Consider the following 18,247-nt stretch of genomic DNA (forward strand, 5'->3'; position numbering starts at 1 on the left):
TCATGCTCGTGAAGGAGGATATGAGTTATTTAATACTTGTCTGTCAGTTTGTGTAAAGGTAAACAGCTGAAGGCTGCTGATCAATTATCCAGTGTAAGAAACTATCTGAAAGTGTCTTGCAAATATTTAACAAGGAGAGGTAGAGGGATATATTTTGCAGTCACGAATGATATGCACTGCTAGCTTCATGAGCATGTGATTTATTGTCTTATCTTCCCGGAGCCCATCTGTTGGTATGTCTTAGCATTATTATTTATTACTGCGACAGTGTTCAGTAGATGCATGCTACTTTTATCTAGATCCACTGTCAGATAAGAAATAAGAAACAGACAGCCGAGACTAATTTGAAGAATTCAGATGCAATACTTGTGATAACCTTCAGCACATCAAATATGTTACTCAATTGTTTGACCTTTCTTTATTTTTTCACTTTTTTTAATTAGATATTTTCTTTATTTACATTTCAAATGTTCTCCCCTTTCCTGGTTTATCCTCTGAAAAAAACTCTATTCTCTCTCCCCTCCCCCTGCTCACCAACCCCTCTCTTGCTTCCTGGCCCTGGCATTCCCTACACTGGGGCATAGAGGCTCCACAGGACCAAGGGCCTCTCCTCCTACTGATGACCAACTATGCCATCCTCTGCTACATATGCAGCTGGAGCCATGAGTCCCATCATGTGTACTCTTTGGTTGGTGGTTTAGTCCCTGGGAGCTCTGGGATTACTGGTTAGTTCATATTGTTGTTCTTCCTATGGGGCTGCAAACCCCTTCAGCTCCTTGGGCCCTTTCTCTAGCTCCTTCATTGGGGACCCTGTGCTCAGTCCAATGGATGACTATGAGCCTCCACTTCTATATTAGTCAGGGACTGGCAGACCCTCTCAGGTGAGCTATATCAGGCTCCTGTCATCCTGCACTAGCTGACATCCACAATAATCTCTGGGTTTCATCTTTTAGGGATTTGGTCAGTAGGAATACTTTTTGAAGGAGAGATTGAGGGAGGCAGTTAAAGAACTTCCCACACAACTTAGATCCTATTCTTCATGGATAAAAATCCCTCACTCTTTTCTGACCAAAGAACACGATAGGAACTCTCAGCACATACAAGGCCCATAGCGATCAGCACATAGAGACCACCTGACTTTTCACAAATTCTTGCCAGCTGCTGTCTGAGCACAGCCTATTTGCCATTTCTGACTCCTCAGGCCTCTCCAGAGTACTCTGTGTGTGTGTGTGTGTGTGTGTGTGTGTGTGTGTGTGTGTGTGTGTGTGTGTGAGAGAGAGAGAGAGAGAGAGAGAGAGAGAGAGAGGATTTGTAAACACATAAATAGATCTTGCTCAATCTATATAATGTTACATGTATGTATATGTTTTCAGGGATGACTATTTAAAAGAGAGCAAGAGGGCCATATAAGAGGATTTGGAGGAATGAATGGGAAGGGAAAATGGTGTAATTATAATATAATCTTAAATAAGTAAAAGAAATAATAAAATTTTTAAAAATGAACAGATATTCATACATCACTCTACATGTGCAGACAGACAAATTTCACCCTTATAAGTGAACAAAGATAGCACCCTTTTGCAAGTTGTTGTGTGTTAGTAGACTGGAGAATTGAGAGGCAATGTTATATTCTTGGGAAGTGAATGAAATAAGAAAAGTATTAAACTCAAGTTTTTAGAAGACAGGTGCTTAATCAATGTTTTAGAAACTTTGACAGATTTAACTGATGACAGCAAAGCAATTCACTTGAGAAATATGGGTTTTTCAAAATCATCTCTGTGGACAGAAATATTGTTTTATTTGGATGTTTTTATCCCTAAAAATTTCTATATTTGTCATGAAGCTATAAAAGAAGGACAAACTTGCAAACATAAAACTATGTAACAATAAAGTTTAAATTAATAACACAAATTTATTGTGACAGGTAACATTTTGCTAAGCTCTCATCTTACATACAAGAACGGAATGTCAAACAGGGCTTGCTCAGATCTGTCTTTTATGATATGCATGTTGGAGAGCTGTGTGCTAGCAAATGATGAATCTATGGTCTAGATTTAATGTCATAAAATCAATAGTTGGTGACAGTCGATTAACTGCTGCAATCAAGATAGTGAAAATAAGTGAAAAATATTTAAAGTTTGGTTAAAAACAACCAGATCTCAGCTTTAATAGAAACATCAGCTAATATATAAACACAGTTTTAAATAGCTTTGATGTTCTGACTACTTCAAGATAATACTAGCAATGCAGAATAATTAAAGTTGACACCACATGTTCATCTACTATAATTATTCCCAGTTAAAAGAAAAGACATACTTATTTGGTTTTTAATTTTAATATGCCATTTCTTATAGATTTAAATCAGAAAAAAATATCCTTTTAGTTTATAAGCTGTTAAATATTAAACTGTAGGCAGAAGTTAAAAATACTAGAAATAGAGCCGGGCAGTGGTGGTGCATGCCTTTAATCACAGCACTTGGGAGGCAGAGGCAGGCAGATTTCTGAGTATAAGGCTAGCCTGGTCTACAGAGTGAATTCCCGGACAGCCAGGGCTATACAGAGAAACCCTGTCTTGGAAAAATGCTAGAAATACTAAATCTACAGTTTTAGAAATAATCAAATTGCAAAGAGTTTTTTACTTTTAAAGTATTAACTCAACTTTGGATATTCAAAATTTATTCATTTAGTGTCCTGTTAATATGGAATTAATTGATCACTTTCACATCATGTTTACCTCTGTTCTTTTAATTTTTAAAGTGTGTCAGAACAATTTTCTTGATAAAAACTTATATCACAGTCTATTATATAACTAAGAAACAAGAAGGAATATATCGTAACTTTGTTTCATTCAAGTTGGAGCCTTAAGAAATCATCACATGGTGACATAAATCACAAAGCATTTCACCCACAATATTCACCCTCACAGAATCTGAAAGGCTGCTATATCCTGTGTGGCCAATATAAACAAGTGACAGATTGTTAGAGTCATCTACTGTACCACAGAATACAAAGTAGGGCTGGCATGTCCAGAGAAGTAAAATTACCCAGCACCAACTTTGTTCCAAGTTGAGCTCCGGAGATAGTGGAAAACTTAACTTTTTGACCAATGCCAACCTAAATCTCACACTTAGAATTACTCACTGAAGATTTTATAAAAGATCTGATGATTTTGTCTTAAAATCCAATCACTGAGGCCATTGCAGATGCTTGCTTCTTCTATGAACCAATGTCTTTCCTTAATATATAAATTACTAGTATATTGCAATGGAAAACTGAGATGAAATCTCAGGGAGGAAGCCCGAGAACAAATGACTACATCTGTAGCTGTGGCTCCATAGGTTATTTATTATTTATATTTTCATTATCTGGAACAAAGCATCCAACAAGAATTAACAGAAGGAAGGAAGAGCTGATTTTGACTTACAAGTAGAGGGTATATTTACAAGGACCAGAATTCCTATTCCCAGCATCCATATTAAGGATGGGACTAGCAGCACATGTCTTATAACCCCAGTGCTGATGGGGCAGAGACAGGTGGATCACACGGGCTCACTGGCCAGTCATCCTGGCCAAAATAGCTAACTCCAGATTCAGTAAGAGATCCTTTTGCAAAAAACAAGGTGGAAAGCAATAGAGGAAGACATCCAATGTCAAACTCAGGACCATACTCATGCATGGAGAGACAAGCACACCCACCTATATGTGCACACACAACCATGCATCACACACAACAAAGAAGAAAGTGTTAAAACACAATAATCAATGTAATATATGAACCTGTTTGAGTCCTGCTACAGAGATAAAGGTATTTACAACAATCAGGGGAATATGAACATTGATTAGGAGTTAACCTATTTTAGGAATTAGTGTTTTACAATTTCAGCTTGTACAATAAGAGTGTTTTTGGAAAGCAAATAAAAAATTATCAACAATGCATAGGTAATTATTTCTGAAGTGAGTCAATAACTCAGATTTTCTTTAAATAAAAATATGACTGCTCAATTGTTGATATTTATGCAGACTATGATCCATATTTTTATAATAAAGCATTAGAAATGCACATCACAGTGCACTGGCTGTTGTGATTCCCTGTGAAGGATAAAACAGCAACAAATGATGGATAAAGAGAAGCTAAGAGCTTATACCTCAGTGTATGTCACAAATCACGGTATGAAGACCTCTCTGTTCTCGAATGAGTACTTACATACCCCAGACCCTCTCTAATACATATGAGCCAGACTTTGATTCAAATATGTCATTTGTAAGCATCAAAGCCCTCATTGTATCACTTTGTAGACAGGACAGCATAAGCTACTCCTGGGACATAAGCTACTCCTGGGATAGCATCCTTTGCCCTCACTATATCACTGTCTAGACAGGACAGCATAAGCTACTCCTGGGGCAGCATCCATCTTTCCAAAGCTCAATCTCTGAACACATTGGTACAGTAGAACCAGGATTCTGTGACAAAAAAAAAAAAAGTCTATTGTTTTTCTCTTCTCTTCTTTTTCTTTTACTAAAAGCTTAATTTATTTCTATTTCCCAAGAAAATAGATGCACCAATCAGATGCACATATTCTTTTCTTTGCAGTTCCTAGATTCTTATTTCTCTCATTTCCTCTTTATCCTGTTATATCTTGAAAACAACTCAGGTTTATGAAATCCAACTTAACGTCATCATGCGCTGACTTTATCATGTGACATTTATCTTTTGTTCAGTAAAAAAACAAATTTTGAAGTGCCTCCTTGACAGTCCATAACTGTGGTAATCCATGGCTTTAGTAGGTGGCACAATGCACCCAACTCTGGACTCATGAACCACATGCTTAGAGCAACTAGCTCCTTTACAGGCATCAAGGGATACAAGGCTTTGTACATTATAAAATGTAACTACCTTTCAAAATATCCTCATGTGACAAATCTCTACCAAATTTGGAGTTACTCTCTTTAAAATTTTCAATCTCAATAAAGTAAAAATACAGTGTATTTGGACATTCATAGAAATATATTATTACTGAGTTGATTAAAATATTCAATGTACTTAAATAACAAGAAATCACTCACCTTCACAATTCCCCGTATGTGCATCTTTGCTATCATCTCTGCAGTGTAGAGGAACATCAATAAAGTGTCCAAGGTGAAGGTCACATACTGAAGAGGAGGATAGTGCTCGAAGGTCATAGGTGTGTTCATGCACACCGAGATAACGCTGATGATGGCACAGATGCGCAGCAGAGAGTGCACCCACTGCCACAGAGGCCAAAGTTACTTTGTGACACTATGATCTGAGACCTTTCACTTGTCTTAGAAAACACATTCTTTGGAAAACATAACAATTAGATAGTGCTTACTTCTTAAAGCAGCTTATTTTTCACATGAGTATACCAGGGTTCTAAAAGTTTAAGAAACATACCTGTAATGATACATTAATAGAGCTATATCCAAGGTTAATTTGAAGGCTATCAGATCACTTTGTGTGAAATTCCTGTTCATAATGTACACTACATAATGTAGCAATTCACTCACAATAAACCTTGATGTAACTTATTTTCTTTTGTTACTATGAAGCACCCAGAATTAGCAGCCATGTTCTATTTACTATAACTTCCCTAATATATTACAGAATAGCCTACCATATCAGATCATAAATGATTTTTAAATGGACTGATATAGAACATTCCTATATGTAGGATTTTAACAAATGTATCACTACAATTTCCCTACATTAAAAAAAAAAAAATTTCTGGGCCAGTGAAATTTGGCTTGCCATACAAGCATGGTGACTTGAGTCCAATCCCTGTAGCCCGCTGTTAAAGAAGATAATAAACTTCAAAAAGTTGTTTTCTGATCTCCATACATTAATCTGCACACGCGCACACACACACACACACACACACACACACAAATAAAAATAAAATTTAAGTCATTTAAAATCATTTCTAAAATTATCCTTGTGGAAAAACGATAATGAGTGAGGCTATCTCTTTTTTTTTTTCAGAGAAAACATTTTTGTACATATTTAGCCTACAATTTCTTTTAAAATTTAAAATTATTTTGTGCAATTCTAACACATATTGATTGGATGTCTAAAGGTTTTTAACTAATCCTAAATTAAGATGAAAAATTAAAAAAACAATCGCTATTATATTAAAAATACTCACATACAATATTTCACTATGAAAGTAACACCTAGGATAAAAAAAGGTTAATTGCATCTAAATGCTAACATCCCAGAATTAATGTTGCTACTGACTTACTCAGGGTGCAGTTATCAAACATAATTTAAGTGTTATTTATTGACTACTACCTTGGATATGCATATGTGTATATTTGTGTATGCATTTGTGATCATATTAATTCACTAATTTTATACTCCTGTTTCAGGTTGGCAGAACTTTGAGAAGACTCGGTCAGACCCTGTAAGTATTTGACCAAGTATAAAAATATTTACATAAAAACATAGTCCCAGAAATTCTATAGCACTGAAGATATATACATTTCAATGTATTTTAAGGGTTGATGTACTCATGTTTTCAAACAGGAAGTTCAAAAAAACGTCCAATGAATGTCAGAATGTAAGTTCAACTCTATCTGGGCTTCCCCATATCAAGAATCTACTTACCAGGAGATTTAAAAGGTGGGTTATTTCACAATAAATTGTCTTTAAACTTGAAGAATTTTAGTTAATCATTAATAATTTCAGTTAGTGCCTCTGGGGTTACAAATAAAATCCCATCTTCCAAAGTTTTTAGAATGTTGTAATTGAGAGAGCTGTTGAGAAGTTTACTATTCTAGTCTGTTTAGTTCGTTAAATATGGATAGAAGACCTGCTATGTATCCAAAAATGGTGGACTCTGGGCACATACAAATAGAAGTATAGGCAAAACATAACCAGTTTGTTAGAAAAGTAGTATACATGGAAATTCATAGAAATTAGAAGTAGGGAAGTTCATTCTGTCTGAGGAAGTGGCAAATGAGAAGGATATGAAGTCCAAGTTACCCTAATGGACAAGGGGGATTTGCGTTATTAAAGGAGATGCAATGGGACCTTAAGGACAAGACCACATGCATAAAAGATACAAATATGGATAAACCAGACAGTATAGAATACCAGATGATGACTTCTAAAGCTCCAGTGGATGATATAGAGACACAGGAAAAGGTGGTTGCTGGCCAGGAGAGAGCTTGCTCACAAAAAGCTATCAATGTAATGCTAATACATTTTAATTTACAGTGGGAGTCCCAGGGATGCTTCAACAATTATAAAGCAGAAGGATATCATCAGAGAGTGTAATATACAAAGACACACGAGCCCTCTATGAAGGTCTCCCAGGAGCAGGCTAATGAAGCTCATGAAGAAGCCAGCCTGGCTTTCTTTGTCCTACTTAGGGTAGGATAAGGCACTGAGAATGCCTCAGGTCAATTTGCTTCATTATTTAAACTATGAGTTTAAGAAGGAAGTCATTCCTACTTTGCTGTGTGGAGCTGAATTCCCAAGACTTAAGAGTGAACTCCCTGGCTTATGCAGCAATGAATAGCATAGCAGCTCTTCCTCTCATGCTCAACATCCATGAACTTGGAAGACACTAGGCACATGTCCTGAGTCACAAGATTTGAATCAAAGTAAAGACTATTCAAAAACAGATACTCTTCCTATCACCTTATCCACCCAAGCAAATCACAGTTTAACATAATAAAGAACACATGTAGTTAATAGTAGTAACTCATCTTGGTTCATCCTGGGAGTAGTATTATCTCTACATTGTATGATCTGAAGATAATGTATCCAGGCAGGTTGAGGATGGGATGGCAAAGTACAGCCCTCTTGCACTTTCTGCATCTCTCTATCGGAGACATTCACAGCAGTCCCTCATCTTTTCAAGTTGAATCACACCCAAACCACCCACCAAACTCCAAGACTCATTCACTTTCCACTGGAGCTCAAACAGTTAAAAGCCAAAGAAATATGAGTTTTGAATTTATGAATTAAGTTTTCCTTATATCAGCATGTGCTTCTCCAAACTTCAGAAAGGTAACTTACTGGCTTATTAATCCAGAGTATATCAGCATTGTCTGATAGAGATTCATCAGGACCGAAGTCAGTAACTGGCTGGGCTTCCACCCTGGAACTCTGCTTTCTTTTGAGCATGCTGAAGTTAGCTTTGGGAGGCAGGTACAAAACCACAGTCTGGCAAAAAGGAAAAGAGAAAGAAAGCTTTATTAGCCACCTAACCTACTCCCTTTCCCATCAAAAGAGTCCATGCATGTGTTATGCAGTGGTAGATCACACACATGCTCTATGGTACTGTGTGTGACAAATGTACATATCTAAATAGCAGAAAAAGAATGAGATAAATTGATATAATAATCCAGTTTCTGCTCTTTCAATCTAATAGTAAACCTTATGTATTTCATAAATAAGGTTAGGGACAGCTGGTGTAAAACAGCCAGAACAAAATGACTTGTCTCATAGGAAACACACAGAGATTACTAGAAATTTCTTTGATCTATGGAGCTGCAACCATGGCCATAACAACAGGTATTTTCCCTACTATTTTAATATATCATTTACAAGTTTCTATGTTCCAGTCATAATCCCAAAACGACCTCTTATTCTTCTCACAAAGGCTGAAGGCCATAGAGAAAAGGGAGATAAGCTCCAGCAGTTGGAAGCTCTGTCATTTTTGAGTGCAGTGACTGTCTAAAGTGGACTTGCTCTTCTAAAGTCAACTCTTCATCAACCGCACTAAAGTTAACTTCATCAACTGTATACACACACACTCACACACACACTCACACACACCCACACACATACACACACACTCACACACACTCAAACACACACACTCACACACATTCACACACACACATACACACATACATACACACACACTCACACACACATACAGACACATGCACACTCATACACTTGCATACATATTCACACACACTCTCACACACATGCACACACATACATACTCACATATACGCACACACTCACATACATACACACATACACACACATACACACTCTCACACACTCACATTCACACACTCACTCACATACACACACACACATTCACATACACTCACACAGACACATTACCATCTACAGATGTTGATACTACTGCCTAAAGTTAGCTGTCATTTAAGAAGGGCATATTAACCATCAAATGATAATAGAAGCATGATGTAGGAAGAATTGTGTTCAAGACACAGGTGCCCGACTACCCTTCAGACCAAAGTAATACTTTTTACTTCGTTAACATATACTGAACTTTCTTTATCTGTTTCTGTTTTTTCAGTCAGGGTTTTAGTCTGTAGATCTGGCTTGCCTGGAACTCATTAAGTAGATGTGGCTGGCTTTGGAATTGTGGCAATCCTTATTTCTGTTTTCATTTCTTTGCAAAATTGTATACAGTAAACCAGCACATTGGGTTCAGCCTTTTACAAATGTGGCCCCACACTGAGATGTGAATGCTTTCTAGATTTAAACAAGGATAAAATGAGATTGAGTGTTAGAGATGATTATGTCATGAGTTTTGCACAATTATCTCTTGGTGCATTTAGTAGTAGCATTTTATTGAATTTTAAAATTGGCTTGACAGGAGAAACAAAGCATTTTGGGGGGTTGTTGTTGATGCTTTCAAATTTTTTTTGTTTGTGATTGGATCTTGCTATATACTCTTGCTTATATAGAACTTTGTATATAGACAAGGCTAGTCTCAAACAGTCAGTGTTCCTGATGCTTCTGTCTCTCAGTTACTGGAAGACAGGAGTTCACCATCATGCCTGGTTCAGAAGAGATACCTTGAAGTTTTATGTATACCTATGAAATTTCAACCTTGAGACAGGTGACAACTTGACTAATGCTATCTAAGCAGACTTGAGATTAAAAACAAGTCAAGTATGATTGTGAAGCCTCAAGTGTTGTGAGACAGCCAGGGAGTGCTCAGCACTCTTAGGAGCACAACTGAAGGCAGATGACAAAGGACAGCACTCCCCAGGCAGGAGACAGCAATGGGGAAGTCAAGTCAGGAAAACATAGCCATTTCAGTACCAGGAAAATCCACTTACTCACTTATTGCCTGGTATTTCAGAGAATTGGAGGAAGACTCATCAAGGACAATGTGTTTCTCCCCTTGATAGAAGAGGAACACCACTCATTTGCAAGGAGTGTAAACATATGTAATTTTCACTGGGAAAGAAAATAAGATTCATACAGTTCAGAACAAGAAACTTTGAACATGCGTCTATGTGTTTGAGGGTTCACTTTTCTTTACCAAACGCTCCTCAATCCATCTGAGACACTGACTTTTCCCAACCTTCCTGTTCCCAAAGGAAATCAAGCTACTTGTCTTTAAAGTGTGCCTAGGTATTTCCAAGCTGTTGTTAGTTTGAACAAGGAATTTAAAGATGGGTTTTGCAGTAGGTTTCACTAATTACTTTTATTTTACATAATTTGAGTTAGGGACTCGATATCTCATGTAAATGTATGTAAAGTATTCAAATGATACTTATTCTCTGATTTACTGTGAGGTGGGGTAGGGTGACATCTGGTAGCCTTAATTTGAGGTGTCTTTTAAATGACAGGCTCCTACTTATTCAGACAGTGGTTGCAAAAATATTTTTGAAATTCTTTAAAAAGACAAAGGAGTAAGAAAGTAATTCCATGAAGGCATTCAAATATAAAGAAAGAATTTTAGAGAAACCTAATCCTTATCACTTTTCCACAGAAACAGAAGAGGTTGATGGACATGAATTCCATGCATATTTTATTACCAATATTCTACCTGAAGAAAAATTGACTTTTGACTGATTTATCTATGGAAATATACATAATTTATTTTTAAGTATCCAGTTGGCTATATTTGATACATCAAAACAGTTAGACTATAACTGAATGACAACAGCTGTCTGTCACCTCATTGATGTTCTTTACAACCTCTGCCAACATATCACCAAGTCTGACAGAGCCCATGAAATAATATGTCCAAACTCCAAAGAATATACACACACACATTAAAACTTATCAAGCAGCTTCAGAATCACTGGAAGTTTGACTATTTCAATAATATTGAGTAGTACATAAAATATTCAAGCAATAAATTATCATGATTAATGCACATATGATCTCACAGAGAATAAAGTAGCATGCATAGGGCTCATACAGATCTGCATCAGATGGGGTCCTAGAGCTTAAAGGAGAAGTGAGCATATGCCTCATCCCTAACCCAGAAGGAATATACAATTGGTAACCACCTGAAAATAAAAATTTAATTCCTTCCAAGAGAGAATCACTAGGGAAACAAATTACTCTTAAGGGCAGGCTGTATACTTAGCAGTAGCTGGCCAACAGGAAACAAACTCAAAGGTAACTCTAGAGGTTTCTTGTCTCATAATTCTGTGTCAGGGCTTTTGCTTTTTTTTTTTAAATGTAATTTTATTATTAACCCTTAGAGGTCTGTTTGTTTTCTAATGAAAAACAGAAAGAGATGAATCCATTTTGGGGGTGGAGGTGAGGAGGTGCTGGGAGGAATAAGGGAGAGAAAAATCATAATCAAGATGTGTTGTATGAGAAAAACAATCTATTTTAAATAAAAGAAAAAATATTCAAGCAATAATATAAGTTCAAGTCACAAATGCACAATGAATCTTATATTAATTTGAGGCTGTTTGTAGCAATTTTCCTTTGCACTAGGTGATACCCTACCCTTGTTCATGTTTAGTCAGTATAACAGAGCACAGGAGATTATTATTCCCCTGATAAAGAAAGACCAGTGTGGATATCTAAGTATCCTAGGTGAGCTCTCTATTTTGATGGAAACTGCTTTTGTGTATTTTTTTCCTTATCACTATTATGCACTAGTAAGTCAATATATCTATTTTGTTTCCAGAAGTGTCCTTGATAAGGCAGTGCACCAGTTTTAAAAAACATGTCCTTCAAATGCCTTTTTACATTAATTAGAAGTTAATGTTTAATAGTTTAATATTGGGAGAGGCTGCATAGTTACAACATGTACATTGACAAATCTTTTTTACTCGTAACTACCTAACAGCAACTCAGAGAGAATATGTATCTGCTTAGTTATTATCATTAAATGGTTAAAGTCTGGTTAATCTATGATAACTTTATCTATTGTCACATCTTTTTCTTATTTGATTTATACCTTCTTGTCAAGAATAAGATAAAATTATTCAACTTTTTTTAAGCTGTGAGCTATTTACAACACTATAGTCTATTTTTCCTTCTTGGAACTATCAGACATGGACTTTGAGATTTTCTATCTTCTAAATCATGTTTTACAAGATTGTCTTTCTCTACCTATCCCAGGTGCTAAACTCAGTGTCTTCAAAGTCCTCAGCTAGCTACAATAAAATAAAATGTTGAGTCATTTAGTGAAGGAGATGTACAACCTCCACAGTGAAACACAAAGCATTGGTTAAAGAAATTGAAGGAGACAGCAATAAATGAAAAGATTGCCCATGTTTATGGATGATTATGTTTTTTATTACTTATATTTATTTTTGAGATTATATATAATAACAGCTTTTCTGCCTTCCCATTTCTTCCCTTCAAACCCTCTCATCTACCATCCCTTGCTCTTTTTTTAAAATTAATAGCCTCTTTATTCACTGTTATTACAAGCATATATGTGTATGCACATAAATATATATTCCTAATATAACCTGTTCAGTCTGAGTGATGTCATTCCTTAGCTTCCTGATCTAGGAAATGTTATATGGACACTTCTACTGTTCTTAGAATTTCATCTCATCTTTTTTCTCTGTTATTCCTTCATTCACACAGCAAATGCTTTGTATTCACTCTGCCAGGTACTACATACGTTATGTGCTTAATTTGTAGCAAGAAACAAGGAAGAAACTTAGAGTTTAGAAATCACCTGCTTCATTTAAACTCATATTTCATGGAGAACCCCAGAGTACTACCTGGGTTTACTTTCATCCTTTCCCTCACCTGCTTTACACTAATTGGCTAAAAGCACCATTATTTCTCATCCTCCAGCCTTTCTCTGCTACTTCAAATCCTTCATCCAGCTGTGCCCACTTTGTCACCTGCTGCCAATCTGTTATTCTTAATTACCTTATTTAACTCAGAAACATTTTCTTAATGTCTATGTAGGACTTATTATAACTGAAAAAAATTACCATTTAAAGAGAACAAACACCAGCTTGGTAAATTCATAGCACATATTTTATATAAGAATCCCCAAAGAAGGCAGCCATCACTGATTTCTTTCTCTTCATTAGGTGTTACTATATCTGCTAATGCATGGTCATGAACACTACTTTGTGTTACTAATACAGACAAATTCTGCAGCCTTCACAAATGCAAGTGAAATTATTTGCCTGTCTCATCCAACACACACCACTTAACTCTATATGGTTGCTGAGTAGCTCTGTAGCTCTGCTACAATTTGGGCAGAAAGCTTAGGAAATAAATGTTAAATAATATCCCTCTAACTGCTAACTACAAATTCACTTTAAAGATTTTGGGAGAGCAGCCATCATTCCTTCCAAAATCTTTTCCTATCTCTTTGCTACACAATTATACTGACAAAACAAACAAACAAGCAAACAAAAAGCAAAAGCAAAACTCCAACCATTGGTGGGTGGTATAGATTTGGCATTAGACAAAAATATTTAGTCTTCTCTACATAATACCTGACTGAAACATGCTCCTGATATAACAGGTAACACAGCTGATGTAAAGGTAGGGCAGATGGGAAGGTAGCACAGCTGATTAATTGAAGGAAAGGGTCTCCCACTCCACCCCCAACATATTGGCTCTCTCAGTCTTCTGCAGCTCACTGCTAACTCTATCCTCCTGAGACATGGGAAAACAGATTTGCAGAATGCCTCTAAAATATCAGGTGAATGAATACTCATTCAACATGCCAGGACAATTCACTGTCTAAGCCCTTCCTAATTTCAAATATTTAAACTTCAAGTTAAGTTATTATATGCACCCATTTTTATTTCATTTTATTTTGTCAACACAAGCAGTGCTAGTTTGTTACAGGAAAATTAGCAAAATGAATAAAATAAATTAGAAACAAATATTAAAGTTATTAGGGATTCCAATTCTAGGGACTCAATCATTTTTCTAAATGTTGGCTGTGCACATGGTGCGTCAGACATTGACCTTCAGGAAAAGCACTAATCAGGTGTGTTCTCTTTTCCTTGGGACATTAGCTTCAGTGAGGTCCTTACTCTCCAGCAGGATATGAATTTTATCTTTTAGGACTTATTTTCACATGTTCTATTCATCTAGTCATTTAATGTTGATATTTTCAAACACTCCTATTACATTTTTTGTTTTTATATTTTGAAAATCTTTCTCTACCAATAGATAAGAATGCAAATAAAATCCTAAGCAAATAAATCTCACCTTCAAACATTTGTGTTCCTTTGGTGACTTTCTGTCTCCCAAGCTCATTAGTATCAGTCCATATCAAGGCCTTATAAGGCAGACAAGCATAACCATGTCTTCCTAGACTCGATTTCTGATGTCACCTCATATTTTGGGAGTTAATTGAATTTGATGTTACCAATTTGTTGATTTGGGCATTCCAACTTCAATTCCTATTTCAAGTCTCTACTTCTTGTCTCCCCCAGTTTTTCTTAATATGGCCATAGAACCTCAAACAGCCATTAGAGTGATATTTGAGTGGCTGGATAGATGGTTCAGTAATTAAGAGCACTTGCTGTTCTCGCAGAGGACCCAGGTTTCAGGAACTCACATAGTAGCTCACAATTGTCTGTAACACCAGTTGTAGTGGTTCTCACAGTGCTCTCTTTGGCCCTTGCAGTTATTGCACACACATGGCACACATACATATATGCAGGAAGACACTCATATACAAATATATGAATATAAAAGATTTATGCTTGAACAATACTTTCTAATACCCTTTTCCCCACTTTCACATTTAAATCTACACCGTACTTTAACAAACCATAATAGTACTTGAAGACAAGTGGAACACCAGTTCCTGGTACTGAAATAGGGACAACCATTATTTCTGTAGCATTCTACTGTTCTCCTTGCCAACTTCCTTCTTAGACAGAAGACATTTCCACTTAGAGCAAATACATACAGCACTGTATGTCTTATGCTATAATTTAAATTAGGAAAAACATCCTGTTACTTTTGTCACATTGCTTGTTATTCAGCATCCATTTGGCCTGTATTATACTTCATTTGCTCTGCCCACTTGGCCTTTTTTCTACTCTCAAAGCACAGATGAGCCCTTGAGCCTCTGATCCCTTACCTCTTCCTGCTCTGACAAATGTCCCATCACTGTGCTCAATGACCAACAGAACAGTCCTTTTCCTTTCCTAGACCAGATCATTTGCATAGCCTGCCATGGCACCAGTGACAGAGTCTAGCATTATTTCCCTGGAGTCCCCTTCATTCCCTCCAGACATGACATCTTAGAGCTCTCACAGCTCAGAGCATTTCCTGAAACTCAAATATAGCAATCCCAGTGTTGTCTGTTTAGTGGCTGCTTAATTACTGATTTTATTTTATTTTTTAAATAGTCAAAACTCTTTTTAAGGAAGGGACAAAATTTGACATGAAACCTAATGTTATTCTTCACTCAGTGTGTTTACCTATCAGTAAATAGCTTCAGAATCACAAATGCACACATATGCAAGCAGTGAAACCTAAAAACAAACCACACAGATATGCAGACATACACAAATGCTATGTAAAACATGAAAGTTTTCATAATAAAATCATAAGCTCATTTGGTTCATTTCCTTCCAGATTATATTTATTCCAATGCAAAAGCAAACTCCTTTCAATTAAAATGTTTATTGGAGGCTCATTATGTACCATACACTGTCTTAAGTATATCATACATTAGCTCACTCAGTACTTACAAGAACTATTTTATAGACCAATGAACTTAGTAATAAAGCTAACCTTAGCTTGACCTAGTCTGTGAATCAAGACAACGCAGCTCACAGAACTATTAAATTAAAAAATCAAGTTTTTATTTTTTAACATACAGCAGGATGAAGATATTTTTGAGCAGATCTGGGGTTATAAATTAAACCCATTACTCTTTGTGAAATCATACAGACATCCTTCACATCCTAATTTTGAATTTGATTTTACTATTTGATTTACTTTATAGTTGTTTTTCACTACTGGTTTATTTTAAATGTCTATTAAATTAATTTCTTTAAAGAAAAGTCAAATTTCTCATCACTCATCAAACTGCTGTTTTTGGTTTCTGACATCATTACCCACTTATTTGTACTTTTTACTTTTACTTTTGTACTTTCAAAGTAAATTTGTACCTTTAAAGCAAGTCCTAGAAATAATCTAGTGTATTTCAATCAAATTTTTCTCTAAATTTATAAGATGAGGAGGAAGCATTTACTCATTCCAGTCTGATGGTCTCACTTCCTAAGATTTCACTATTTCCTAGGGTTAGCTTTCCTTGTCATAAATTCTTAACTGGCTACACTATGAGTATGCAGACAGGAAAATAGATGTTTATAACATGAGGCACAAGGAATGTGTGTCTGTCTGCAAAGGTTGTACTCAGACATTGAAATGAAATTCAGTGAAAAAAATCCATTAGTCAGACCTCCAAATCCACACCAAGAACACAGCCACCATATTTCTCTATGCAATGCCCTCTATTCTTTGATATGAGATGATCAGATGAATAAACATAGCTAAATGATTTTGCTCTTGCTCATTGTTCAAAATTTAGGGAAACAACATCTTCAAGGGAAATACAGAAGATATCAATTAGAAGTGTACTTGATGGATTTCAAAATCAGTAAGTATAGAAAAAAAAATTTTAAGTAAGAAAAGTATAGAAATGAAGGAACTAGGGAAGGAGAATGAATATGACCAAACAGTATACATTGTTTGAAATTCTCAAATAATTAATAATAATAATAATAATAATAATAGTGATAATAATAAATAATTACTAATTGATGGTTGTTAATTCCATAAGAGGACTATGGGTCAGAGGACAATTTTCTGATGTTTGTTCTCTCCTTTTTTACTGTGAGATCCTGGGATGAGATTCATGTCAGCAGCTTTTTTTGACAAGCACCTTAACCCATGACACATCTCTCTTCTCCAACTTTTATTTTTGAATTTTAAGAACTTTAATATGTGCTAAGAATGGTGCTGTTTAAATGATGTTCACTTACTGTTAAATCTGTGCTTTTTAAAATTTTAAACTGAGGTCTGGAGAGACGGCTCAGAAGTTAAGAACATTGGCTGCTCTTCCAAAGGATCTGGTTTCAATTCCTAGCACCCTCATGACAACTTGAAACCACCTGTAACTAATTCCAAGTGTCTAACACACTCATACACACAGATATACACCCAGGCAAAAACACTAATGCAGATAAAATAAAAATAACTATACATTTAAAAATAAATAAGTAAAACTTTAGATCATTTCATTTGGTAAGATTTTTTTCCCCATGAATTGGGTGCAGGTTTTTGCATAGATCATTTCAGCTCCTAATCATGTCTGAATGAATCTGTCTAGTTTCTACCATAAAACTAGGGCTTAGAGAGGGCACACACACAGAGTTAGTGTGTGACAGAGACCCAGGTCCTGGGTGTCCCTCTGGCAGTCTGCCCCTTATACCTTGCTTCTATCAGAACCTTTGGATGCTTTATGAATGGAATCATTTTTCTGTCTTTCCAAGAGAACAAGGAAGGAGTGTCTGAGTCCTGCCCGTCCCAGATTTGAGAAAAGAAATTGAGTCAGAGAATGCCTGCTATAGGCCTGAAATGGCAGATTCTTCAGGTCTTTCTGGATGCTTCCTTCAGCCCTCTGGAGATCCTTTTGCTCAGAGTTCTGTTGAGCTGCTTGTAGCTTTTCCTATAGGAAGGGGAGTGGTTTTCTCTGACCACAGCCTAGGCCACATCACAGAGGGCATGAGAGTGTCAAGTCTGTAGACCTAAGATGTGTTGGAAATGTTGATTCTTGAGGTTGAAGCAGAGTAGCTGTCCCTCCTCTGCCCTGCCATTACAGGATCCTTGTAATTACTTGTAAAGTCCTTTAAGTTTTTTCCCCTCAGAGCTGAGAACACTGTTGAGATATTGCCATGCATCAAGCAGTGTTCCTAGTTACTGCTTTCTCTCTGAAGAAGTTCTTATCCTCAATGTGTTAACATCCAGAGGCAAACAAATTTGTAATCTAGTATTTGAAAGTATTTGCCTTGGTTTTGA

The 18,247-nt window shown here is 36.1% G+C and overlaps 1 protein-coding gene across 5 annotated transcripts in view; it reads right to left on the minus strand.

The window, feature by feature from the left end:
• Nalcn (sodium leak channel, non-selective) overlaps positions 1 to 18,247 on the minus strand; it is a 307,060-nt gene that overhangs the window by 278,959 nt on the left and 9,854 nt on the right. For 4 of the 5 annotated variants that reach the window (XM_031360820.1, XM_031360818.1, XM_031360815.1 and 1 more), the window contains exons 2-3: positions 8,042 to 8,188; positions 5,065 to 5,247 (exon numbers count right to left, since the gene is read on the minus strand). Coding sequence is in view for 4 of the 5 variants with exons in the window: in XM_031360818.1 (XP_031216678.1) it covers positions 5,065 to 5,247; positions 8,042 to 8,149 (291 nt within the window). In the remaining variant the exon portion in view is untranslated. Of the gene's footprint in view, positions 1 to 5,064; positions 5,248 to 8,041; positions 8,189 to 10,077; positions 10,100 to 18,247 lie in introns of those variants that run through there. The other variant, XM_031360817.1, reaches the window with a different exon arrangement.

The sequence above is a fragment of the Mastomys coucha genome, unplaced genomic scaffold (assembly GCF_008632895.1).
Source record: "Mastomys coucha isolate ucsf_1 unplaced genomic scaffold, UCSF_Mcou_1 pScaffold9, whole genome shotgun sequence".
NCBI classification, from domain to species: Eukaryota; Metazoa; Chordata; class Mammalia; order Rodentia; family Muridae; genus Mastomys; species Mastomys coucha.